This window comes from Podarcis raffonei, chromosome 6, assembly GCF_027172205.1.
Source record: "Podarcis raffonei isolate rPodRaf1 chromosome 6, rPodRaf1.pri, whole genome shotgun sequence".
Lineage (NCBI taxonomy): Eukaryota > Metazoa > Chordata > Lepidosauria > Squamata > Lacertidae > Podarcis > Podarcis raffonei.
The window spans coordinates 6,483,965-6,511,506 of NC_070607.1; the positions used below are offsets into that span (position 1 = coordinate 6,483,965).

General features: G+C 47.3%; 1 protein-coding gene across 1 annotated transcript in view; it reads left to right on the top strand.

Annotated features, from left to right (window-relative positions):
• The window catches only part of QSOX1 (quiescin sulfhydryl oxidase 1), an 80,863-nt gene that overhangs the window by 30,680 nt on the left and 22,641 nt on the right, over positions 1–27,542 (top strand). Inside the window, exons 3-8 of the mRNA XM_053391314.1 lie at positions 9,629–9,677; positions 10,836–10,938; positions 14,693–14,783; positions 18,152–18,297; positions 25,268–25,402; positions 26,967–27,096. Coding sequence (XP_053247289.1) covers positions 9,629–9,677; positions 10,836–10,938; positions 14,693–14,783; positions 18,152–18,297; positions 25,268–25,402; positions 26,967–27,096 — 654 coding nt within the window. The remainder of the gene's footprint in view (positions 1–9,628; positions 9,678–10,835; positions 10,939–14,692; positions 14,784–18,151; positions 18,298–25,267; positions 25,403–26,966; positions 27,097–27,542) is intronic.

Consider the following 27,542-nt stretch of genomic DNA (forward strand, 5'->3'; position numbering starts at 1 on the left):
AATAATAATAATAATAATAATAATTTATTTTTTATACCCCGTCCATCTGGCTGGGTTTCCCCAGCCACTCTGGGCGGCTTCCGACAAAACATTAAAATACAGTGTTCTGTTAAACATTAAAAGCTTCCCTAAACAGGGCTGCCTTCAGATGTCTTCTAAAAGTCTGGTAGTTGTTTTTCTCTTTGACATCTGGTGGGAGGGCGTTCCACAGGGCGGGTGCCACAACTGAGAAGGCCCTCAGCCTGGTTCCCTGTAACCTGGCTTCTCGCAGTGAGGGAACCACCAGAAGGCCCTCGGAGCTGGACCTCAGTGTCTGGGCTGAACGATGGGGGTGGAGAAGCTCCTTCAGGCATACTGGACCGAGGCCGTTTAGGGCTTTAAAGGTCAATACCAACACTTTGAATTGTGCTCGGAAACGTACTGGGAGCTGGGAGGAAGATTTGTCCTTCTAAATGGACATTCATTTGCTGCCCCTACTGCTTCCAGATAATGGACTCAGATGTGGGGATGCTGCTACAGTAGTTCCACAGGAACGATCGTGCGAGTGTTTTGTGCGTTAGAAGTTAGAACTGGGAACCGGGCACGGCCTTGAAAAGCCTGACGCAATTGCACCAACAATGTCTGGTGTCCTTTTGTGCAGTGCCTTGCCTCTGATCCTCTTTCTGTGTTTATTGTCAAAACCCCATGACTGGTTTGTAGGAAGAAGCCAGGCTCATTCCTGCGGGGACCTTGACTACACTGCTGGATAGGAATAATTAGTGTCTTTAGAAAACCTTGGGATAAGTGCCAAAACCTCACCAGAAAATGGTTAGGCTTGAAATGAATTGTTCCCAGCTCTCCTAAGGGAAGAATGTTCCTCAGATGCACTCTCATTAGCATTTATATGGTCCTTTTTCTCGGGGCATGAAGATTTTCACAGTATTTCGGCTGCTCTTGCAACATTATTGTAAGGTAAGCCATAGCGCATTTAGAGTAAGCTTTAGGAAACAATGGCTTGCATAGTTAAAGCTGTTTTCAAGAATGAGGTGAGATTTGAACTGGGAACCTTCCAGTTCTGAACTCGTGCTCATAACTGCTATGATGTTTTGATGGAGCTGTGTGATCTATCCTGGAGGCATGTACTGGAATCTGTTGAAAGGAAAGTTAGGGCAGCCCCAAGGAATTCAGGCACAGAGAAACCATGGCTAGTCTAATGGCATACTAAGATGGATGCATTGCATCAAGAAATAGATGCAATGCATCCATCTTAGTGTGCCATTAGACTAGTCATAGTTTCTGTCCTCCCAGAAGCTCTCCTTTCTACATGGGCTGTGGGGGGTATTAATCCCTTCCCTAACCTTCCGGTAACATTATATGACACACGCCAGGGATGTGTGTCAATAGGTAGGGTTGTTCTGTATTAAACCTGGAATGCTTCGGTGCACAAAGACGCAACCATTGGCCTTCAGAGAAGAACCTGGGAACTTCCATTTCCATCTACAGCATGTAAAGTACAGTCATACCTTGGTTTGAAGTACCGGTAACCTCAGGTTAAGCATTTTTGGGTTGCGCTCTGCGGTGACCCGGAAGTAACGGAACGGGTTACTTCCGGGTTTCGGCGCTCATGCATGTGCAGACGCTCAAAATGACGTCACACGCATGCGCAGAAGCGGCAAATCGCGACCCGTGGACGCGGGTTGCGTTCGCTTCAGGATGCGAACGGGGCTCTGGAACGGATCCCGTTCGCATCCAGAGGTACCACTGTAAACCACGACCCCTCAGCCCTCGTGATTACGGAACAGAACCTTAAAAATTCCTGGGAATTTCTGCTAAAGAGCTAGGTGGGTTTTCGAGGTGGAAAGGAATGCTCGTGACTCCAGTGTAAAGCTCTTCCCCTACATTCCCACAGCGTGGGGTGCAACTTGCCTCCTGCCTTGACATTATAAAGCTGTTTTGTTTTCTAGCCAGCAGGAGCAAAGATGCTGTCTAGGGTCACAGCAGTCAGTGAGAAAAGGGACCCACCACCCAGTGTGAGCTGGGAGGCTGATGGTGGGGACTTGACAGGTCTTCTATAAACCTGCCACTTTAGCACAATTTTAATCTAATGACACATTAGATTCCCTGGGAGAGGGTTAAGGCCGAACTAGATATAGCTCAGGACATAGGTGCCAATTCCTAGGGGCCAAGGCAGTCTCGTGCACCCCCCCTCCAGAATGTACTTTTTTAGGGACCAGAAGCAAATGGCAACTTAGGAGGGTGGAGACTGATAATAGAGGGGAAGACACTCATCCCCCAGTGTTGGCACCTAAACCGATCAGAGGAGTGTTAGATGATTAAATTCAAATCTTATAAGTTATATACAATTTTTTTTTTAAGCGCAGGAGATCCTATTCAGAGATCTCCAGCATTAGTTTTCCAGACATTCCTCCCTCCCTCTCTCCCACTTGCAAATGCTTTTATTCTGCCGCTTGCTATAAGCCTTCTAAGATCTCCGGGGAAACCTGCTGATGTGGCACTGACCTCCGCTTTCCCTTTCGCTCACGCACTGTCTACTCCTGCAAACAGATTTCAGGGCCAGCCCATTAAACAAACATTGACTTGGCTACCTTGAGGCAGGTAGGAAGTAAATGTGCAGCTGGCAGGGAAAGCTTGAGGATGGAGCGAAAGCTGAACGAACCACATAACAGCCAGCAATCAGGGGAGCAGAATAAACTGTCGCCCAGGGAGGGCAGTCAAGGAGACCTTACTGAGCTGACAATATTTCCCACAAAACAAACCATTTTCCGTAAGGGAAGAGCTAGCAAATGTAACGATTACCTTCCTCGATCGGACCAAAGCATTCCGTTTCCAAGGTAATGGCTTGGAGCATGAGCTGTAGCGTCTGCTTTCGATGCTACAGGTAAGGTCCAGGTAGAGCCCAGGTAGAGCCTCTACCTGAAGCCCTGGAAAGAGCTGCCGCTTGTCAGTCTAGTCCAGAGGTTGCTAGCCTGCCGCTCTCCAAATGCTGTTGAACTACTACTCCCATCAGGCCCTGCCAGCATAGCCCAATGGCCAGGGTTGCTTGTCAGCAACACCTGGGAGGGCTGCAGGTTAGACCACAGTACTGGTCCGGACAGCAGTGAGATGGATGGGTTGGGAAGGAAGCATCTTCCTGTGTTCCTAGGCCTAATAGGGCAGGAGCAGATATCCTGTGGCCTCAGGCCTAATTGAATGAGGCAGTTGCTCATTAATGAGGCAGTTGCTTGTCAGCAACACCTGGGAGGGCTGCAGGTTAGACCACAGTACTGGTCCGGACAGCAGTGAGATGGATGGGTTGGGAAGGAAGCATCTTCCTGTGTTCCTAGGCCTAATAGGGCAGGAGCAGATAACCTGTGGCCTCAGGCCTAATTTAATGAGGCAGTAGGGGCATGGATTGAAGCCCAAACACAAGCAAGCAGTTTGGGCAACTGTCAAGAGCAGTTGGCCCTTTCCCCGGAAGCCTGAGTGTGAGAGAAGTGGGTCGCAGAAAAGGAGAAAGGATTGCTCGGCCTGCTCTTGGTTATGGTCCTCTCTGCTGCTACCACGGGGCCCTTGATACTCACCCCTCGAGAGATAAAATGCCCCACAACAGCACTTTACCCACTTGCAGCTCCCAGCAAATGTCACTAACTGCCTTCATCAGTTTAGGCAGAAGGCTCAGGTTTGTGTGTAATCCTAGTAATCCAGGAAGGGAGAAAAGCGAAGGCAAACAGTATTGTTAAAATTGTCTTTATGTGTTGTTTCAATATGTAAAGGTAAAGGTGAAGGGACCCCTGTCCATTAGGTCCAGTCGTGACCAACTCTGGGGTTGTGGCGCTCATCTCGCTTTATTGGCCGAGGAAGCCGGCATTTGTCCGCAGACAGCTTCCGGGTCATGTGGCCAGCATGACTAAGCTGCTTCTGGCGAACCAGAGCAGCGCACAGAAATGCCGTTTACCTTCACGCCGGAGCGGTACCTATTTATCTACTTGCACTTTGACGTGCTTTCGAACTGCTAGGTTGGCAGGAGCTGGGACTGAACAACGGGAACTCACCCCATCGCAGGGATTCGAACCGCTGACCTTCTGATTGGCAAGTCCTAGGCTCTGTGGTTTAACCCACAGCGCCACCCGCGTATGTAGGGTCTTGCAATATTCTGCCCCCTATTATTATTATTATTATTATTATGCTTTAACAGAGTTCTTTGGAGATGAAGGTTTCTCAAAATGTGCTTTGTTTGAAAATTTGACTGGGGAGATAAATAGGCGAAGAAGCCCCCTTTCAAACTTTTCTGTCTTTCTGGGGCCTCCACTGTGCACTCTGAGGCTCCTCTCAGCTTGTGCTGCTGCTTAAATATGTGAGGAGAAAGGAACTCAGCTTTGGAGTTCATTCGATTGTGTGCCTCTAGACGTGCAGTGTTTGTAGCTACAAGCTCTGTTTGTTCAATGGGACCTTTGCCAGGAGTTAGACCGCCAAGCAGATTTATTTTCCCCCGCCTCCCTTTTGGCTCTGAGAGTTTTTGTTCTCTCTCTTTCTCTGTATTGTTTTCGTGACGCCTAATCAGCCTGTGCCTAGAACCTCCCAGGCAGGATTCCTACAGCGCTGGAGGAGTGTACAAAAAAAGAAAGGAAGATCTCCCTTATCTCGGACTGCTTGTTCCTTTCTGAAGGTCTCGGAGCACTGGCTATCCTAGATTAGCCGCACTTGACAAAATTCCCACAGCGAGGCTGAGGGCAAAGGCTGGTCACAGCCCATGTCTCTTGGGTGAGGTTGCCTGCTCACAGCTCAGAGCTTGAAGGTTTTTACTCTGGCCAAAGCTTGTGGCCCATCAAACCCACAGGCTACCGATTGTGGTTGCCAGCCCTTCCACATTTGGTAAAAAGGTAACCTCTGGATGGTTATGTTATAAGAAAAATACCTCTAGTTCCCTTGTGAGGTATCCAGAGCTCCTATAGAGTCTCTCAGGAGATCTCTGTTGGTCGGAGAGAAAGCAAAGGCCAACCAGAGTATATTGAAAGCAAAGTGGCTAGTAAGCTTGATCTTTATTAAAGGAAATAAACTGTTGCAACAGGGTCCCCTCCCCGCTCATGTGATAGGAATTTTGAGGTCTTAGATATATGCTAAATGTTCATAAGTGTACCAACCAAGCACGTACATAGATCAGCACAGGAAGACCGAACTGAAACCATTTTGATTCCCAAACTGACCAAATGTTTTCTCTGCAAGGTCAAAGGAAAATGGAAAAGCCTCCCCATTGTCTTTTCCTTTACAAATCCTGTCTTAAGGGCACATTTAAGATATGAATAGGGTGTGAGCCTGTGACCTGGCTCAGGAACTAAGTATTTATCATTACAAAAGACTGGCCAGGCTCCCCAGGCAATCCAATCAAGCGACCATTAAACAGATAACCTGGCAGACAGGAGTTAAACAAAGCACTCAGATTTCTGCTGTAGACCGCCCTTTCTGTGATGTAGGTATGATGTATCTGGGGTGGTGGTCTTGAGCTACACCCCTTCTGTGATGTATGTATGATGTTTCTGGGGGTGGTCTTGGACTCCAGGGAGGGAATTTAAAATGTCTGTATAAGGGCAGGCACACTTTTGTTCTGGGTTCTTCCTCCCTCCTGCATGTGAGGGGAGCACCCTGTTGCAACAGATCAATAAAGATCAGGCTTACTAGCTGCTTTGCTTCTCAATATACTCTGGTTGGCCTCTGTTATTTTCTCCTACCAATAGGGAACCTACGTAAGGACTCTATATGGGCTCTTGGATACCCCATAAGGGGGAAAGGGCAGATTTATTTGTTTACAACACTCACCACACACAGGAGGGAAGAGAACACCTAACAATGGTGCACAAGCCCTTATAAAGACTTTTGAAATTGCCCACCCTGTAGCCCAAGGACCCCCCCCCCAAACATACATCACCTGGAGAGGCCTCCAGCAGAATCTCCTGTCTGCCTGATAATGCCTTACTTGGTTGCATTTTCTGGGTAGCCTGGCCATTCCTTTGAGATGGTAAATACTTTAGTTCCTGAATCTCTTACGCATATTGATAGTTTGCTCAGCTTAACAGATACATGCCAGGCTGTATTTGAAAAGGGAGAAAAGCTCTGTCCCAGCTCCTGCCAACCTAGCAGTTTAAAAGCACGTCAGTGCAAGTAGATAAATAGGTACTGCTGCAGCGAGAAGGTACATGGCGTTTCCGTCATGGTGTTCCATTGTGCCAGAAGTGGTTTAGTCCTGCTGGCCACATGACCCAGAAAGCCATCTGTGGACAAACGCCGGCTCCCTCAGCCTGAAAGCAAGATGAGCGCCACAACCCCATAGTCACCTTTGACTGGACTTAACCGTCCAGGGGTCCTTTACCTTTTTGAAAAGTGAGGTGTGAGATGTCAGCATCGCCCTTGAGCCAGTGCCACTAACTGGACTCATCCACTTCAACCCCGACTGGGCTAGGCGAGCTGGGTAGCACTTCCAGAGACCACCTTCTGCACAGGAACAGGTCAAAGTGCTGTGGACTCACAGCTTAGAATTGTGAGCACCGGATTCACTCCCACAAGAAGACAGTCGTCGCACAGCAGAGTATAGCAGAGTATAAAAGGTAAAGGTACCCCTGCCCGTACGGGCCAGTCTTGCCAGACTCTGGGGTTGTGCGCCCATCTCACTCAAGAGGCCGGGGGCCAGCGCTGTCCGGAGACACTTCCGGGTCACGTGGCCAGCGTGACATCGTTGCTCTGGCAAGCCAGAGCCGCACACGGAAACGCCGTTTACCTTCCCGCTAGTAAGCGGTCCCTATTTATCTACTTGCACCCGGGGGTGCTTTCGAACTGCTAGGTTGGCAGGCGCTGGGACTGAACAACGGGAGCGCACCCCGCCGTGGGGATTCGAACCGCCGACCTTTCGATCGGCAAGCCCTAGGCGCTGAGGCTTTTACCCACAGCGCCACCCGCTTCCCACTGATAGCAGAGTATAGCAGAGCATAAACGACTAGCAGAGCAGCTCTGTAGAATATCTTCTTTATTCTATCTACAACTATAATATACAACTATATACAGAGCTAAATGAGGTCTAAACTAAAAAACTGAACTGCACTGAATGTCTGCAGCTGCTCTTAGCAGCAACCTTATCTATACACACAATCTCTAACACTCAGTCTCTCTCTCTCTGACACACTGACTGACTGACTGACTGATGTTAGGCTGGAGCGGAATAACTAGAGGGCAGAACACCGCCCCTCCTCTCTGGAAAATCACCAGACTCATCAGCAGATTCTTGGATATGGGAGGGGTGAAATCTCCTCATAAGCCCCTACAGTCCAAAGACAATCAGAAAGCTTTTTCCCATTTCCTTCCTCCTTGCAGAGAAATATTTGAGGTCAATTTGGGAGTGTCAAAATGGCTTCAGGATTGTTCTCCTGTACTATTTCAGACAGGTGGTTTATATATTTATGTATGTGTTTGCCTTGTACATTTATGAACATTTATTCTATATTTGAGACCTTAGACTTATGATAAAAGTTAAGTCCCATCAAAGGCGACTATGGGGTTGTGGCGCTCATCTCACATTTCGGGCCGAGGGAGCCGGCGTTTGTTTGCAGACAGCTTTCCAGGTTGTGTGGCCAGCGTGACTAAACCGCTTCTGGCACAACGGGACACCCTGACAAGTGTCAGAGCACACGGAAACGGCATTAGGGTTCCTGAGGCCCTGCTTGGCTTGGCGGGTTGAGCTGGTCTGCTTTAACGCATCTGCTGCAGCTGCAGAACAGGTTGGGCTCAGTTCCTCGCACCCTTGCTCCTTCTCTTTCCCTTTGCCAATCCTTCCCTCCCATTTGCCAAAGCAAACTGTGTGCTCTTGCTCAGTGGCAGTTGGAGAAGGGTTTTGGAAAGCAGGAGTTTCACCATCTCATTTTGCAACGCTTGATATTTCGTTCTGTATTCAGTGGTTTTGCAAAACCAATTGCTAGCAGTTAGACTGCATACCACCAAATTGCAATCTAAGCTCTCCCCAACCCCAGCCACTAATCTACTGGCATGTACAAACAGCAGCATAATGTATCCACATTAAATACCGTATTTTTCGCTCTGTAAGATGCACCAGACCACAAGACACACCTAGTTTTTGGAGGAGGAAAACAAGAAAAAAAATATATTCTGAATCTCAGAAGCCAGAACAGCAAGAGGGATCACTGCGCAGTGAAGGCAGCAATCCCTCTTGCTGTTCTGGCTTCTGTGATAGCTGCGCAGCCTGCATTCGCTCCATAAGATGCACACACATTTCCCCTTACTTTTTAGGAGGGAAAAAGTGAGTCTTATAGAGCAAAAAATACGGTACTATACTCATACCGTTCTCCAACATGCAGTGCTCTCGCAGAATAAGTCAAATGGGGGCAGGAGAACTTGAGGAACTTCCCTTTTCTGGGGAAAAGGAGGAGGGACCCAATTTGCTGTTCTCGGGGGTGGAATCTGATAGTCTTTCATAATACAGCTCCCTGTGCGAGGCCAAAATTTGGCACCCCCAAATGGATCTTCTCATTTATGGACCTTCTCCACTTTGCACCCCCTTGGCTTGGCACCCTGTGGGGGGCAAGGAACGCCTGCCCCACGTTGCTATTCTTCTCCAAAATGTCCAGGGATTGGCTGCACTCATCCTCTTTTCCAGCTCCATATCTGTTGAAGAGGTGGGCGATCTCCCCAGGTTTCAACCTTACAATGCAGCCGCTTAGGCAACTGGAGGCACAGTAACAGACAGGACAGAAGCGTATCTTTAAAAGCAAAACTTAAATTAGAGTGTATCAGTCCGGCGTCCCTACCTTCAATTAAAAAGAAGCTACAGCAACTTGACTTCTCTAACACAGCTGCCGATGCAAGAGGGCCGTGTTCAGGCCTAGCCCTAGCTATTCCTCCCCCTGAAGGAATCCCCCTATACTGCTTCACAATTTCTTCGGAGGCTAAGCGAAGGGCCTTTACCTGTGCCCGTCTCAACTGTTTTCCTACAGCAGTTCTGTCGGGTCGTTATTCCAGAGTCCCCATCGCAAACAGAACATGCACCTGTAATGACACGGCTCTGGAGACTATGGAACATGTAATGCTCTTCTGTCCCAACTGGACAGATGAAAGATCTCGGTTTTTAACTCCTCTCATGAACAAGCTTCATCTCCCAATCCAGCCCTGGATAGTGTCCCTTTTTTTGCAGGATTCTGATTGTTGGATTACCGAGATGACAGCTAACTTCCTGCTCAGTGTGATGAAGAGGAAAGCGGCACTAACTTCTTTTTTAACACCACAGCTGCAGTCGATACGCTGCACAATCGAACAAAGTTCCAAGTAGCTTTATTGTACAAGGACAATGGAGCTAGGACAAATCTGAGGAGCTGAAGGACCCCTTTAACGATCCTCCTCCAGCCTCAGCAGTTTTTTGTCTTTTTGTTTTTGTACTATCGGTCACTCGATGTTTTAAATCCCCTGTTGCTTCTGTTATCTCTTTTTTTTCTTTTTTTTCCCCTTTAAGTATTTGCCCAGGACGATATCTACTTTTACCTCCCCACCCCCATTTTATGTTGTTATTTCTATGTATATCATGCTATGGCCACACGGCTAATGCAATAAAATCTATTAAAAGCAAAACCTAACCGTAGGGTCTCTTTCCTTCCAGTTTTTCAAGGCGTTCTCCACGAAGCCCGAGGATGGCGTCAGACTTCACCGTACGTATCCTGAAGTCAGTTCCTACCTAAGCTAGAAGCAAGAAGTTATGTCTGCAGTTTAGTTTACCAGGCTGGGCCTGCCTAGAGAGGGGTACCCACTCACCATCCTCCAAGCTCATGAATCAGAAGGCTTATGGAGGAATTATAGGGTAATCAAAGCTGCTGGTCACCCTCCATAAAATGTCCCCTAGGTCATTGATGGGTGTGGCACAATCTCTTTGAACTTTCCCACCCTTTCCGCTCCGTGATGTCTCTTAATTTGACCAGGAAATAAATGTCAACATGTCCCTCATCTCACAAGCAGCAGCGTGAGACCAATTCCACACTTTCATTCTCATTTTTGTCTCAGGATTCATATTCCCCTCCAAATCAAACTTGCTGCCCTGTGTTTCTGGGCAGATTAATGGCTTTTCTGGAAGTCCTTCACTCTCGTACTGGACCTGTGTGTCTGAAGGCACACACATAATCATAATCAAGAATCCCATAATCAAGAAAAGCAAAGCACCCAATAGGCCCTGGTTCATAGCTGTCAACTTTTCCCTTTTTTAAAGGGAAATTCCCTTATTCCGAATAGGATTCCTCGCAAGAAAAGGGAAAAGTTGACAGCTATGCCCTGGCTGCTTCCATTTGAACCAAAGGGAGGATCGTGCTCCTGTTCTTCCTCACCTGCGGAAGATTCATTATTGCAGAGTTTGAGAAATTCTGCATGAGGAAAATCTCCAAAATGATTCATGCTTTCTGGAAAGGGAATCCCCATTCAGGCACGAAGACCGAAGATTGCACTTTGGAGAAAAGATAGTATCTGTCTGACATGAACCACGTAGGAGTTAAGTTGGGAGTGGTTCCCTGGCTGGGTTTAGGTCTAAGCGTAGGGTTGTGCGTATGGGTGGCAGCCTGGCACAATGTTTATCTCGTATCCAGGCAGCATTTATTATGTCTCTAGATTCCCAGGCCCAAGTTGCTTCCTGCCACCAAAAGGTAGAGTAAGGAGAACGCCTGACTTTGAGTAACACCATCCCATAATGATCCCAAGGAATCCGACATGAGAGAAGCTGCTGTTGTGCATTTCCTAGGATATGGCAGGTGCAGGGAGCATGTAGGCTGGTGCAGAGCTCCTGGCCTGAATTGTGACCCTGATATGCTTTCTTCCTTGTACAGATAAAGGAGACGACATTCGGAGCCTCACAGAGTCCATCATCACCTCAATAGAGAGCCATAGAGACCTGTGGCCTCCCGCCTGCCCACCACTGGAGCCAATTAGGTAATTTGGGTGGAGAATGCATCATAGCATGAAAAACAATTATAGCAATGCAAAGCCTAGCATGGGCTTTCCCAGACTTGTGAGTTCACTCACCCTTTGCAAAGTTTCCATTGACTCCCTCTTAGAGGGGTAAACTGAATAAAGTCAAGAAATATCAGTATCCAATTGACGTTTATTAATCCCTATTACTAGGAATCATGGGACGCGGGTGGCGCTGTGGGTAAAAGCCTCAGCGCCTAGGGCTTGCCGATCAAAAGGTCGACGGTTCGAATCCCCGTGGCGGGGTGCGCTCCCGCTGCTCGGTCCCAGCGCCTGCCAACCTAGCAGTTCGAAAGCACCCCCGGGTGCAAGTAGATAAATAGGGACCGCTTACTGGCGGGAAGGTAAACGGCGTTTCCATGTGCGGCTCTGGCTCGCCAGATGCAGCTTTGTCACGCTGGCCACGTGACCTGGAAGTGTCTCCGGACACCGCTGGCCCCTGGCCTCTTGAGTGAGATGGGCGCACAACCCCAGAGTCTGTCAAGACTGGCCCGTACGGGCAGGGGTACATTTACCTTTACTAGGAATCATAAAATGTAAAAAGTAAGGGGGCCAGCTCTAATGATTAATGATACCACGCTTCTTCACTTCTGTGCTGAGATGGCTGCACCTGATGCACTTTGACAAGTGTATAAGGACTGGGCTTGTGACTTTGAGAATACTGTTGTATTGGGGAATCTTAGGATCAAATACAGAGGTTCCTCATTGACAAGGGAGGTCCAGTCTGGACACTCATGCCACTTAATTCTGAAGCTTATAGTTTGTATTTTTTTTACATGCTATACCTTGTAAACTTATTTCCACCCCAGGTCCTTTTTACACCCTTTCAGACACCCTAGGTCTCCATTCACCCCCTGCACAGTCCCAGCGACCCCAGGGGGTCAATATCAAGCACTTTGGGAAACCTTGTCCTGGTATGTTTAACAACAACAACAAGGCTCTCTTATCTGGGATGCTTCTAGCATTTCTATATCTAGCAGGTTTTTATACCTTAAGAAGGAAGAGAATCAATTTCAGACTCAAGACTTTGAGGCTAGGGGATTACCTCTGTTAAAAATCCCCCCAAACCTCCCAAATTTCAACCCATTTATCTTGACTCACCCATGTGGGGAAAGAAGCAGTAACGGGAGCTATGACACAGGTTTCTGTATATTTAGGTTCTTGAACTTTCCCACATGGGGACAATAACTGTCTCAGAAGCTGCTGTTTACCAGAGGCCCATGTGCCTTTTGAATACAGCTGGAAACGGGACGTCTAAATTGGTGCATATTCTACATGTGAGGTGAACTAACAACTAAGAGGAGAGTTGTTCTTTTCCATCCATCCTGTTTTTCGCCTTTTCCCCAGACAGTTTATAGCTTGCAGCTATAAACATAGAAAGAAAAAATCTTTAAGAACCATAAGTGAAACACTTATGGAATCAAAACTATATATGAATATATATGATCTATTAGAAACATACAGATAATTGCAATAACAACAGCACCAGCCCTTTCATTAAAAGGAGTTAGTTCTCAAAAGACTTCCTGCTTGGTGTGTGGGACTGAATGTTAGACATAGGTGTTGCTGCAATTTAGGGTTGGCTTCCGGGTAACATTCCACGATGGTGTTTTGAAATGTACACACACACAGAGAGACATGTAGATATAGATAGCTTATGTACCGTATATACTCGAGTATAAGCCGACTTTTCCAGCACATTTTTTATGCTGAAAAAGCCCCCCTTGGCTTATACTCGATTGAGGGTCCCTGGCGGCAGTGGCAGAGGAGGAGCGGGCAGCCTGAATGCAGCCCTTTTGGCAGCACCCTAGGTAGGCAGGGGGCTGGGGGGGAGAGAGAAGCCCCCTCTGCCGTGTGCACATACGTGGACGCGCACACGCACTCCAGCCCACCAGGAGGTTTGTGGTGTGGTGAACCGGCTTGTACTCGAGTCAGTAAGTTTCCCCAGTGGTAAAATTAGGTGCCTCGGCTTATATTCAAGTATATACGGTATTTCATTGATGGCTTCAGCTCCCTTCCTGCAATCGGCTCCCAATGAATCTGCCGTCATGCGTCTTATGGAATCATAGAGGGTCATCTAGTCCAACCCCGTGCAATGCAGGAATCTTTTGCCCAATGTGGGGCTCGAACCCACAGCCCTGAATTAAGAGTCTCGTGGCTGCTCTAGCTGTGCAAAAGGTGGGAGGTTTCTCCAGTGCTTTTCCCCCCCTGGGGGACGCAGGGGTACGCATACCCATAAACTGGGCCTAAACCCTGATTGAAATGGATCTAGAAAACCCGTTTCCTCCGAGAGTGCCTGGATCTGGCCCGTGACCAAAAATTAAAACGATAAAACCAGATAAAGAAAAGAGCAGGAAATATTTCAAAACGAGAAGCGGAATCAAGTGTCCACATACTGAAAGCCACACGGAACAGAAGTGTGTATCACTGGTGTGGGAAAGTAAACGGCATTTGTTCATCGATGACTGTCAAGCCTTTGTTTTAGTGTTACCTGCTCCAGGCTTTTGAACTCCAAATAGCAGCTGAGCAGTTCAGTTCCAGAATGCAGCACCTTCCTGTTCTAGTCCTCCTTTGTGCATCTTAAGTGATTAGTCTTCAGTCCAAGTTTATGCGTTAGGTCTGGAGATACAATTATCCACTCAGAGTACATGCGCTGATGTTCCATTCATCTCCTGCAAGGAAATGGGTGATTAGAGGAACTGACCTGTTAACAGAGCGGAGCTATGCATGTTTTAGAAGGCTTATGGCTCACAAACTCAGAGCATGATTCTAACTTGCCCAGGCTGGATAGAGCGTTTGGAGAGGCTGGCTTCTAACAATTATTTACCGTTTACCGAAGCATCTAATAACTATCCGGTTTTCAGAAAATAGTCGGTTTCTAGGGAAATTGTTCGCAAGCCATCTTGAGGCTTTCACACATCACGTAAGCAGACCAGAATCGCCACCGCCTGGGGCTAATTTTATTTATTTTAATAAAGTATTCATCATCTGCCAATCTCATAAAAATATCAGGGTGCCACAACACAATTCTCTCTCACACACAATAAAACATAAAGCACCATTAACAACGGTACAAAGTAATCATTAAAAGGACTTAAATTATAAAAAGGTCCCCAAGAGATGCCCAAAAATCAGTATCAGGGGTGTCTTTGTGTGGCTTTAGAAATCATAGCATTGACAGGCAATGGAGATGTAAGAGGGTGTATTCCTGCATTGCAGTGGGTTGGACTAGATGATCCTCAGGTTCCCTTCCAACTCTACGATTCGATGAATCTATGATATTATGGAGGAGGAGAATTCTGCACTATTTGGGGCTGCAGCTCCATATCTCTTGTAATGTATAATTCCACCCTGGCAGGCACAGGCAACAGCTGTGAGGCCTTTTGCACCGCTGATCTCCATGCCAAGAAAACAACAACGAACCACCTGCTAGATTTCTGTATTGGGCATTTCTCTTAAGAAAACAAAAATAGGATTGGTAAAGAAAAGGTGTCAACCCAACCATCCCATAATAATCCCTCACAGGGCCATAGGTCCAGTTAGATTAAAGGATAGGTGCTGTTCCATACTGTGCCCAAGGGGAAAATATGAGCGTCCGGGAGGATCTCCTCCAACGGCGGGGAAGTTGAGATGTCTGAATCTGTGTGAAATAATTGTTTGCCCTGTACTTAAAGCAGAGTTGCTCAGCGTGTGTGTTGCTCTTTGTCTTTTGCAGTGCGGCAGAACTTCATGACTTCTTCCACACAAACAACGTGACTTATTTGGCCCTGATATTTGAAAAGGAGGACTCCTTTTTGGGCAGAGAGGTGACTCTTAATTGACTGGTTGACAATCTATGTATGCATTGCGGCAGCCTAGCTTTAGAGAAGAGGGTCCTTCACTCTTTTATGCTGCAAATGGCCCCCTGCAGGTCTGCATGGAAATATGGGGTGACTTTTTCTTTTTAAAAAAGTAGTTATTAATTATATGGAACTACACAAGATGTCCCTTATCGCAGAGCCTCTGGGAATGTTTGACAGTCCTTCGTGCCTTTTCCTGTTCAGGCATCACTGGGAAGTGAAGCCAACGTAAAACCAACTGGATCCCCCTTTTGTAACAGAATGGAAAATTGGAGATAACTGCATTCAGTGGGCATGCTTGGCACAAAATAGTCTAGCTGTCACTGTACCCCCAAAGCCCTGAATCTAACTCTCTCCTTTTCTGTTGAGCCTTCCCTTGTGGGTTTTCAACCGTTCCCCCCATTATGTTTTCTGCCTCTTTGGGGTCCAGGTCCCTCACCTAGTTATACACACAAACACACACATTCCCTCCTTTACAATCAGAGGTATACCTAGTGGTTGGTGTTGCGGTAAAGTGGTGTGTGTGTGTGTGTGTGTGTGTGTGTGTGAGAGAGAGAGAGAGAGAGAGAGAGAGAGAGAGAGAGACAGACAGTGTGTAACAAGTGCACAAGGGACACCTTTGTCTGCAATGTAGTCAACTAATAAACAGGAATGATACACTTGAGCAGGAAGCCTGAACGATGCTTTCTTCTGGCTAGCATATTTCAATCCATGCTAGAAGGAAGTGTTTTGCTTGCTTCACAATGCTTCTTGTTTCTTCAAGAGCATTAAGAGTAACCCCCTTTGCAAACTGTACGATTAGCAAAAGCAAACGTGGATTAAGCAAAACAACAGGGTCTTGTGCTTTCACAAGGAGCTGCTTCAGCATCCTTTTCCTGACAGGCTAAGCTAGAACTTCTGGCTTCAGGTCAGACCCAGGCAAGCCAAGTCACACAGGCCTTTTATACCAAAATAATATAAATATAGACTACGCTGGTGGTGCTGTGGTCTAAACCACTGAGCCTAGGGCTTGCCGATCGGAAGGTCGGTGGTTCGAAACCCCGCGACGGGGTGAGCTCCCGTTGCTCGGTCCCTGCTCCTGCCAACCTAGCAGTTTGAAAGCCCGTCAAAGCGCAAGTAGATAAATAGGTACTGCTCCAGCAAGAAGGTAAACAGCTTTTCCGTGCGCTGCTCTGGTTTCGCCAGACGCGGCTTAGTCATGCTGGCCACATGACCTGGAAAAACTGTCTGTGGACAAATGCCAGCTCACTCGGCCTATAGAGTGAGATGAGTGCCGCAACCCCAGAGTCGTCTGTGACTGGACTTAACGGTCAGAGGCCCCTTTACCTTTATAATATAAATACATGACAAAAGAATCTACCCTTCTACAACACTCCCAAATGTGGTGGCCAGCACCATGATGTGAGAGCTCTGCCTTTTGACTCAAGTCAGCAAGCAGAGAAAAGTACAGAAAATTCACCTGCATGTGCACACAACACACACAAATACCCCCCCACACACGCAGCCTCCACTCACCCCGGCTCACTTTCTGAGTCTGTTGATCTCTCCCTTATTTCTCTCCTTTGCAGCTAACTTCCCTGAAGACTTGGGAGTGGGGGAGGATGAGGAGCAGAGAATGTTAGCAGCCGAGAAAAGAGATCAGTAAGGGATGTTTAGAGAGACCCCCTTTCATTGTGCATGCACACGGTTTTCAGTGCACGCTAGATTTCTCTGCCTGCTGGCAGGAGAGCCTTCCGAATTTTGCCCAGGCAGAGCTCTTGCAAGGTAGGTGTAACCTGTAGCTGGGCTGTCAACAGAGCAGTTTTCCATGACTAAGGCATTGGGAGTGTTGTACATACAGTACTGGTAAAGCCGGGCAAATCCCTGGAAAAGAGGTGGGAAGCAAGCGTATGGCGAGGAGAATTTCTCATTCCGTTTGTGGATGTACTTAACATTGTTGACTCGTTTGAAATTCAGCAAAATTACTCACACTGGGCAACTGGTTTCGAAGGCAGCTGGAGTTCCACCCAGTTTGGTTCATGGTTCTGTTGGAGAAGGGCAGGGTAAAAGTGATTCTTCTACAGCTGGCACACCTGTGCCATTCCTGCTTCAGCTATACCAGGCACATCACCTATACCGGTAGATCACTGGCCATCTGTGGTAGATCACTGGCTCCCAGTATGGGAGAGCCAGAGAGCCAGTATGGTGTAGTGGTTAAGAGCGGTAGTCTCGTAATCTGGGGAACCAGGTTCGTGTCTCCGCTCCTCCCCATGCAGCTGCTGGGTGACCTTGGGCTAGTCACACTTCTCTGAAGTCTCTCAGCCCCACTCACCTCACAGAGTGTTTGTTGTGGGGGAGGAAGGGAAAGGAGAATGTTAGCCGCTTTGAGACTCCTTAAAGGGAGTGAAAGGCGGGATATCAAATCCAAACTCTTCTTCTTCTTCTTCTTCCCTCCCCCAAAGAAGCTCAAAAATTTTGGCTCCCCTAAAAAGCTCAACAACTTTGACCAAAACTGGACTTAACTGTCAGGGATCCTTTTACCTTTACTAATCTTGCAGTAATTGTATTAAGACGACTTCCAGTTAACGATGCCGTTGTAGAGCATGAGTGGAGGCCAGAGTACGGTAGCAGCCCTGCCCTTTTCCAAAGCCCTATTCAAATGGCACATCTCCTGCACATGCACTCGTTGCATGGTGGTGGGAGTGGGCCTGCAGCACCTACTCGCCCCAACACTGGCAAGTTTGGTGGGGCATTTGCAAAATCGAGCCTTCATGTATAGTCTCTCCACGCAATAGGGAGCCTTGTATGGTGAGGTTTCCCAAATGTTGAACGCGGACGTAGACTTCACTTTACAGATATCCTGCCAAATGCTCAAGATCTGGGCTGGTCCAGGTCACAAGCGCCTCCGTTTCCCATTCCACATCTTCTGTGTGTGGAACGCCCTCCCATCAGATGTCAAGGAAATAAACAACTATCTGACTTTTAGAAGACATCTGGAAGCAGCCCTGTTTAGGGAAGTTTTTAATGTTTGATGTTTTATCGCTTTATTATTATTATTAATATTACGTTGGGTGCTGACCAGAGTGGCTGGGGAAACCCAGCCAGATGGGCAGGGTATAAATAAATTATTATTGGTAGTAGTAGTACTATTTGTATGGGTGGGGAGAGAGAGGGTGCCATACAGCCAGGGCTTTGGTAAAATGTCACCAGCAGAGAAGAGTCCAGCAACACTCCTGGAAGAAACAGATTTTTGAGTTGGAGGGTTTAGAGGCAGAGGAGAAAAATAGATGGTTGCGTCCCTCTATTAAAGTCCAACTCTATTCACAACACTAACTAAATGTGGTATCTGGTTTTAGGTCACGCTGGACATGCTCCAGTTTGAGAACATTGCAGTGAGGCGAGTCGTAAAGAGCAACGAAGAGATCGCGAGGAGCTTCAACATTACCACCTTCCCTTCTGGCGTCCTCCTTGTCAAGAACGGCTCGTGCAGCAACATCCCTGTGTGAGTTGCCACTCTTACTGTACCTCCTTATCTAGCAATATTCTTTAGCATGTGTCAACTCTCTTACGATCCCTATTCATTTTCTTTAAGGCTCCAAATATGACAACAACCTAGTTCACCATGCAGTCGCGGATCTCGGGGGGGGGGGCGTAGTCCAAAGAAATAAGTACTTATTTGTACCAGTTGTACAACCTGGGAACGCTCTGCATTAATGGTTCTTAAAAGACCAGTCCAAAGGAGTCTGCTGCTCCACAAGCCCCATAGCCATGATTTTGGGTTCTGCTTTAGTAGATTGAAAGTTTTCTGTCGGAGGGACTCCGGATTTCTGAACACTTCTGAATTCAATCACCAGGGTAAGGCCCAGTTCTACCATTGCAATCAATTATGCATGCGAGGCAAATTTGCATAAATGTGACTAACATGTTGTGAGCTGCACTGCTTGTTCGTTGTGTGCTTCTTGTCCTGGCCTTAAAAAGATAAAGGTAAAGGGACCCCTGACCGTTAGGTCCAGTTGCGAATGACTCTGGCGTTGGAGCGCTCATCTCGCTTTACTGGCCGAGGAAGCCGACGTTTGTCTCCAAACAGTTTTTCCAAGTCATGTGGTGAAACCAGAGCAGCGCACGGAAACGCTGTTTACCTCCCTGTTGGAGCGGTACCTATTTATCTACTTGCACTTTGACGTGCTTTCGAACTGCTAGGTTGGCAGGAACTGGGACCGAACAATGGGAGCTCACCCCGTCGCGGGGATTCGAACCACCAACCTTCTGATCGGCAAGCCCTAGGCTCAGTGGTTTAGAGCACAGCGCCACCCACATCCCCTGTCCTGGCCTTACCCTTCTGCAATCAATGAACGTACCAGTTTCTTTGGTCGTGAGCTTCAGCTCTGGCTTTTATGCTTTTATGCTTGGGACTTCACAGCCTAGGACCCTCGTACCTACGGGACCGCCTCTCCTGGTATGCCCCACGGAGAGCCTCAAGGTCCATAAATAGCAACACCCTAGTGGTCCCAGGCCCTAAGGAAGTTAGATTAGCCTCAACCAGAGCCAGGGCCTTTTCAACACTGGCTCCGGCCTGGTGGAACCCTCTGCCTCATGAGACCAGGGCCCTGCAGGATCTGATTTCTTTCCGCAGGGCCTGCAAGACAGAGTTGTTCCGCCTCGCCTTTGGCTTGGAGCCAATTTGATTCCCTCCCCCACTTTCTTTTTTCTTTTCCTTTCTCCTCCTGCAATGAGGTTACATTTTAATATTTTAATGTTGTATTTTAATTTTGTTTTTAAGTTGTATTCATTCAACTTATTTTTATTATTGCTTGTTAGCCGCCCTGAGCCCGGCCTTCGCTGGGGAGGGCAGGGTAGAAATAAAAATTATTATTGTTATAATGTTGGTGTGGGTGGCTGTCCAGGGAATGGATGGCACAGGCTTTCAAGGCATCCCAGTTAACCCCTCTGGGGAATTTCCACTCAGTTGCTACCTAGTTTGATTTATGCTGGAGGAAAACTGTTCCCTGTCAGGGCAGTGGCTAGAGGGTGGCGGCGGCGCAAATTGATTATTGCCTCATAAGAAAATTTTAAATAGAGGGTGAATTGAATGGGTGTGGGGGTTGGGGGTTGGAGGGGAGGCGGAAATTTGTCCATGACTAGGGGGTGCAATCTGGACTGTTCTGCAAGGGGCGCAAGATCACCTAGCTACCGCTCTGTTCCCTGTACTCCTAGATTTTGCTCTGTAACAACGATGGTTAGAAATTTGCCAGAGTTCTCCCTGCCACAGGATTCTTTTTCCTGGTTTTTATAAATTTCTTTGTGGGAGGTCACGTTTGGTCAACCTGCAAAACAACAAAAGCTATCCAGATTCCTAGGTATCCCCTCTTCCGGTCGATCTTTGTGGTAGGACATTGGTTCTGAAGCTCCTGTTCAGATGGGCAGGTCTCTGGCAACTGCATTGCCCAAGGTTGTTCTTAGCCAGATGCTTGGGCATGTGAGCGCTTGTTGGGGAAAAACATGGGCCGTCCTGCGCTCGGCATGACAGACTCTCCACTGGAGGGAGGATCCTGTTGCATCTGAAGCCAGGAACGGGATTGTCTCTTTGGGTGTTTCTCAAGCATGGATGTCTCCTAGCGATGAAACCAATGAGCAAGGAGGCCTCTCGCTTTATGGAGGGTGTGGAATGTGCCTTGGAATGTTCCTATGGGAAGCACCAGTAGAACAGCCATTACGGATAGGCAGTTGGACCAGATAATTGCATGCCTGTCCTTCTCTTGCTGTTTCGGCCCACAACCTCCTACACTAAAACCTACAGAGTCCTCTAAAGTATTTGTCTGCAAGCTTGAGACCTTAGAAAAGCTGGACTATTTGGGCGGAGGAAGCTGGCAGTGCCTCACAAGGTTTTTCCAGCCCTACGCTGAGATACCAGTGATGGAACCTAGGACCTTCTGCATCCAAAATACACGCTTTTGTCACTTAGCTATAGTCCCACCTGAACTGGAAGGCTCTGTGATAAGGCAGTATATTGTAATATGCTTGTTGTCCCAGTGGCCTTGGTAGCTGACACCTGTAGCCAAGGTCCTCTCATTTTCTGTTGTGGATTTCTGCCTTTTTCTCCTTAATGAATTGCAGATTATAAGACTCCACCTAGACTGTGAAGAGGAGCCTTTACTTGATTTATTTTTTGAAACGTTGAATATAATCAAGCACGGTGTTCCAAGCCTGGCAAGCGACCGGCTCTCGTTTCCTGACCCTCCTCTCACCCAGCTGCTCTGCTCCTCTGCCTGCTTCTCTTGTTGCGGAAAAGTTCATTAGGAGCCACACAATGGCTGGTTCGGAGATGCTGGCGGAGAACAATAGAACCTGGGCTTGGACCCTCTGGTGGATTCTTGCTGCTGAATAGGGCATGAAAATAACAAGCAGATGGTCTCTCCCCTCCCTCCCAGCCCCGCAACCTCCGTGCAGTTTGATTGATGTCCACCTGGCAGCGAAGGAATCAGCGCGTCAGGCAAAGGGGCACATGGGCACTGTGTCTTCCTCAGGAATGGGGCGCGGAGAGGAGACGGTTCTGCTCGTCCCCTTGCCAAAGAGGGGGGAGCCTTTTCCACGCTCGTTGTAGCTGGCTTTCTAGCTGGTGCACATGGGATTTGCAAGAACGAATCAGGGAGGCGGTGAGCCATGCCGCAGGAGGCTGCCTTTGTTCCTCCATGCCAGCTTCACCCAACAGGAGAGCCATTGTTTTCCTTGCTGGTAGAGGAGAAAATTGTTTGCCTGATGTTGACGTCTCCTGACCATCTGCTTGCAGGGAGGCATGCGGCTGAGAAAGCAGAGCGGCTGCTTGTTGGCTGCTGTTGCCTTCTGGGCTTTGTTGCCACTGCCATCGCCTCCCCCCACATGGGTGGGCAGCTTTCCTTTTTTTTATAATAATATTTTTTATAAAATTTTCCGAATATTTTTTAAACATGACACCCATCTTATATATAATACATAAAAACCGATTGGCCATCTTGGCCTGTGACTTCCCTCTTACTCGGCTAATGGTTTTCTTCTTTATACAGTGGTACCTCGGGTTAAGTACTTAATTCATTCCGGAGGTCCATTCTTAACCTGAAACTGTTCTTAACCTGAGGCACCACTTTAGCTAATGGGGCCTCCTGCTGCCGCCGCGCCGCCGGAGCACAATTTCTGTTCTTATCCTGAAGCAAAGTTCTTAACCTGAAGCACTATTTCTGGGTTAGTGGAGTGTGTAACCTGAAGCGTATGTAACCCAAGGTACCACTGTACTCTAATATTGCATTTTGTTGTTATTATTATTATTACCCTTATATCCTATTCTTAAATAAACATTCAATTAAAAATCATACTTAGTAATAAGTGATAAATTTAATCTTACAAAACTTATTGTAACCCTACAACAACAACAACAACAACAACAACAACAACAACAACAACAATAATAATAATAATAATAATAATTTATTATTTGTACCTTGCGCATCTGGCTGGGTCTCCTCAGCCACTCTGGGCGGCTTCCAACAAAGATTAAAAATACATCAAAATGTCACACATTAAAAACTTCCCTGAACAGGGCTGCCTTCAGATGTCTTCTAAATGTCAGGTACTTGTTTTTCTCTTTGACATCTGGTGGGAGGGCGTTCCACAGGACAGGTGCCACTACCGAGAAGGCCCTCTGCCTGGTTCCCTGTAGCTTTGCTTCTCGCAATGAGGGAACCGCCAGAAGGCCCTCGGCGCTGGACCTCCGTGTCCAGGCAGAATGATGTGGGTGGAGACACTCCTTCAGATATAATAATAATAATAATAATAATAATAATAATAATAATAATAATAATATATTATTTATACCCCGCCCATCTGGCTGGGTTTCCCCAGCCACTCTGGGCGGCTTCCAACTGAATATTAAAAACAGTACAGCATCAAACATTAAAAACTTCCCTAAAGAGGGCTGCCTTCAGTTGTCTTTTAAAAATAAAATAGTTGTTTATTGCTTTGACATCTGCTGGGAGGGCGTTCCACAGGGCAGGCGCCACTACCGAGAAGGCCCTCTGCCTGGTTCCCTGTAACCTTACTTCTCGCAATGAGGGAACCGCCAGAAGGCCCTCGGCGCTGGATCTCAGTGTCCGGGCTGAACGATGGGGGTGGAGACGCTCCTTCAGGTATACAGGACCGAGGCCGTTTAGGGCTTTAAAGGTCAGCACCAACACTTTGAATTGTGCTCGGAAACGTACTGGGAGCCAATGCAGATCTCTCAGAACCGGTGTTATGTGGTCCCGGCGGCCACTCCCAGTCACCAGTCTAGCTGTAAATAAAAGACCAAGGTCGTTTAGGGCTTTAAATGTCAATACCAGCACTTTGAATTGTGCTCGGAAACATACTGGGAGCCAATGCAAGTCTTTCAAGAGGATGTTAATTGTTTACAATTGTCTTTCAAAAAGAACAGGCAGGCAGCTTTCCTGCTCATTTCATTCCACTTTGGGCTGTGGGCCGAGTCGGGTTTTCTCATCATGATATTCAGAGCCGCCTCCTGCTCTGTGCCGCCTTGCTTGAAAATGGGTGGCTGGCTGATGCGGAGCTTGTTCCCTCTTGGATCCTGTGGGGAGGGTGAGATTTATTCCATGGGGAATCCGGTGAAAGGGAGAGAGGCAGCGAGACGCAGAAAACCTAAGACGGTGGGAAAGAAGTCTAGGCTACAGCTCCCATCGTCTCTGACCATTGGCCAGGGCTGATGGGAGTCAAACAATTTAGGGCCAATTCAGGACCGGGGTGTGTGCAGCTTTCAGCGCATAAGGGCACATGGCAGGCAGCATGGGAGGTGAAAGTCAGGCTTGATATTGCAGAACTGTTAAGACTGGATCAGCCAGCACTATCACAACCACGGTTATTGTTCCAAGCTCATAGCAACAGCACCTTCTCCTTCTCTCTCTCTTTAAAATAATAATTGTTACTAGTTTTCAGTTACAATCCAATAATAGCCTCATTATAACCATACCAATTTACAATACAATTATTAAGACCAAATTATATAATTTAGACAAAGTGTGCTAGAATTTATGGTTTGATGATTTTCTTTACTTCTGCGTTCCAAAATCTTATTGATTTCAGTTATATTCCAGTCCTCATAGTAATCCCTTATACAACAACTGCAATATTAATAACTTCTATTTGTGTTGACGCATTAAATGATTTATAAAACTACAAGTGAGGCACTCAGAACTATATCCTTGTTCTTCCTGTGTGTGGCAGTGATTCTCTCCATGGTGTTTATCCTGTCCTTGTGAAATGTTATGTCTGTCTTATCCCTGGTTGTTGCTGTTACCCATCATGCCTTGGGTGGAGCTGATATCCCATTGTTGCTCCAGAAATTTCTCCCTCACTCTGTCCCAGATTCCTTGGCCCCAAATCTGAAATTTACTTCTGGTAGTGATGTGGAAGAGTTGCAGCTGTGCATGTGTATGGATTAATGATGGAAGGGGGAGCTGCCAGATTGGTTCGCCTTTGCGTGCAAGTTAAGCTGACTTTTTGAAACCCGAATGGCTGTGTGATGCCCAGGTAGAAGGGTGAAAGTACCCAGGATCTGTTGGTATCTCAAGGTCTGCTCCGCTTCCCACGCACGACAATAAGTAACTAAACAATTAAACCCCTGTGTTGCAAACAATTACCAGTAATATCCAAGGCAACACGATGACCAAGTACAACAATGCAAGATCAATATAAACTCTTTATATAACCTATACGGAACAGAAATCTTATAAATCTCTGAAAGTCACAAAATGTGCACTCTTGGTGGGTTCTCTTGAAAACATAAAACCAAATAAGTAAAGGTAAAGGGACCCCTGACCATTAGGTCCAGCTGTGGCCAACTCTGGGGTTGCGGCGCTCATCTCGCTTTATTGGCTGAGGGAGCCGGCGTTCAGCTTCCGGGTCATGTGGCCAGCATGACTAAGCCGCTTCTGGTGAACCAGAGCAGCGCACGGAAATGCCGTTTACCTTCCCACCTATCTATCTACTTGCACTTGACGTGCTTTCGAACTGCTAGGTTGGCAGGAGCAGGGACTGAGCAACGGGAGCTCACTCCGTCGCGGGGATTCGAACCGCCAACCTTCTGATCAGCAAGTCCTAGGCTCTGTGGTTTAACCCACAGCGCCACCTGTGCCTCTTGTGAGAACCAAATAAACATAAGTCTTATAAGTCTCTGAAAGTCTTTGTAGCCTATGCAAGTCTCTGAAAGAAGCAATAGGTCAGGTACTTATCTGGTGAAAACAAGCCATAAAGCTTTGTTTTATGATGTCCAATGCTACCGAAGTGGTCCACAAACAGGTAGTGAACAGTGATTCTGGATATACCCACCGTTTCGTGGAATTGTTTTTCAGCACAGCAGAAGGATACAGAAATGCTGTGTGACGCCAGGTAGAAGGGTGAAAGAACCCATGATCTCAGTTGGTATCTGAAGCTGTGCTCTCCTTCCCACGCAGGCATGTTGACTCAAGACCACTTTACACAGACTTCCTGAAGAAACTGCCTGGGGTTGTTCGAGGAGACACCTTCAAGCCCACTGTGCTGCCACCTGTACCAGCTACTACACCTGGGCCCTGGAAGGTGATAGACAGGTGAGAACCACCTTTGATGCTTCCAGTTCTCCTGCTCTTTCTTCTCGCTCAGCACTGCTTTGTTTTTGCAGCACCTCCATCACTTCGTGGCTTATGAAGGCCCTGTCAGGGTTCGACATCACAAGCTCATTAGCCGAGGGCCCTTCCTTTACAACACTGTAGCTCTGTTGAATACAGTGGACGCTCAGGTTGCGAACGTGATCCGTGCAGGATGCACATTCGCAACCCACACAGTTCACAACTTGCAGCACTCGCAACCCGCAGCTGCACGTCTGCGCATGTACGGGTTGCAATTCGGTGCTTCTGCGCATGCACGAAGTGCAGTTTAACACTTCTGAGCATGCGTGACCGCCGAAACCCGGAGGTAACACATTCTGGTACTTCCGGGTTTCAGCAGTCCATAACCCGAAAAAATGCAACCTGAAGCATCTGTAACCTGAGGTATGACTGTACTACAAAACAGATAAAGTAGCCTTGCGGTCCCCCTAATTTTTGAAAACTCCCTCCAGAAAATGCTAATTAAGTTGGGAAAGATGATCAAATTCATTCCTTTAAAATGAAAAAAGAAAAACAGAAAAACCAACCCTTTAGGCCAAGAGAAAAGAGCATTTTTCTTCACTCCGGACATGAGAGAATTGGGATAAGCTGCAAAGGAAACAAGCAAGTCTTGTGCCATTCTGAAAACCAAGAGATTCATTATGAATTCAGGCGTTTGTGTTCTAGGGCCAACTTTCTTGGGACGCAGGAGGCTTTTGACGAGCCCTGTCCCACAAAAATGCATGCCGCAATATAGCTGCTAGTTGTTGAGGTGCTTCTTTCTTCGTTTTTGCTACAGCAAATGGATAGGGGCTGCCTCCTCTGCAGAGACTGTGGATGACTCTCTGGTGCAGTGGCGTAGCGTGGGGGGTGCAGGGGGGGCCGGCCGCACCGGGCGCAACACCTGGGGGTTAGGGTTAGGGGGCGCAAATCCACGGGTTAGGGGGCGCAAATTATTTGCCTTGCCCCGGGTGCTGACAACCCATGCTACGCCACTGCTCTGGTGTCAGCCATCAGCTCTACTGAAGGCTCACTCTAAATAGGTAATGGGAGATGTTGGGCAAAGGTCCCCTTTCCCCCTTCTCCAAAGTAGATTGTTGCAAATTCTGTGGCTACAGCTGGGCTGAAGGAGGAGCTGGATTTAGCCTTAAGGTTGGTGCTTCCTGTGTAAGTTATGTACCTTGGTTTTCAAACAGCATAGTTCTCAAACGTTTTGGCTCCCGAACAATCGAAACCCGCAAGTGACTGTTCCGGTTTTTTAATGTTCTTTTGGAAGCCGAACACCCGACGGGGTTTCCGCAGCTTCTGATTGGCTGCAGGAACTTCCTGCAGCCAATCGGAAGCCATGCTTTGGTTTTTGAATGGTTTGGAAGTCGAACGACTTCCGGAATGGATTACTTTCAACTTCCAAGGTACGAATGTAGCTGCCATGTTGAACTTACTTTCTTTCTTTCTTTCTTTCTTTCTTTCTTTCTTTCTTTCTCTCTCTCTCTCTCTCTCTCTCTCTCTCTCTCTCTCTCTGCCACAGGAGAAAATTGTACATGGCTGACGTGGAATCGGCAGTGCTTTACACGCTAAGGAGAGAGGCAGCACGATACGATTTCCTTGAGAAAGAGCAACTCTCCGCAATGAAGCAGTATGTGGCTGTATTGGTCAAGGTGAGCTCTGATGAATTCTTTTCCTTCCTCTCCTCCTCCTTCCAGAAGAATCTTAGCTTCTGCATATATACAGACTTGCCTCCCTGTTATCTTGGTAGTGACTTTGTTTTTAAATGATATGTGAGAGCTACTAATCTTGTTCTGGGTTTCTTTTATTCTTTAAAAATCACATGTCAAATGTCCTCTTTTCTCAAAAACAATAACTTCTCAGTTATCATTATTATTTTGTAAAGTCTTTCTGAGGGGTGTGTGGACTTTGACCTGCGAGTTTGCATAATATGTCGGTGGTGGTTGAACCTACAGAGCGGAAGCGAGGGAGAGGGGCGACAAAGGTCTTAAACCAGATTGAGTGAGTCTTACCAATCTGGTCTGTAGTTGAGGGAAATCTGAGACATGGGATGTGTATGTTTCTGTTGAAAACAAAACCACAAAAAAAGGAAAGTAGA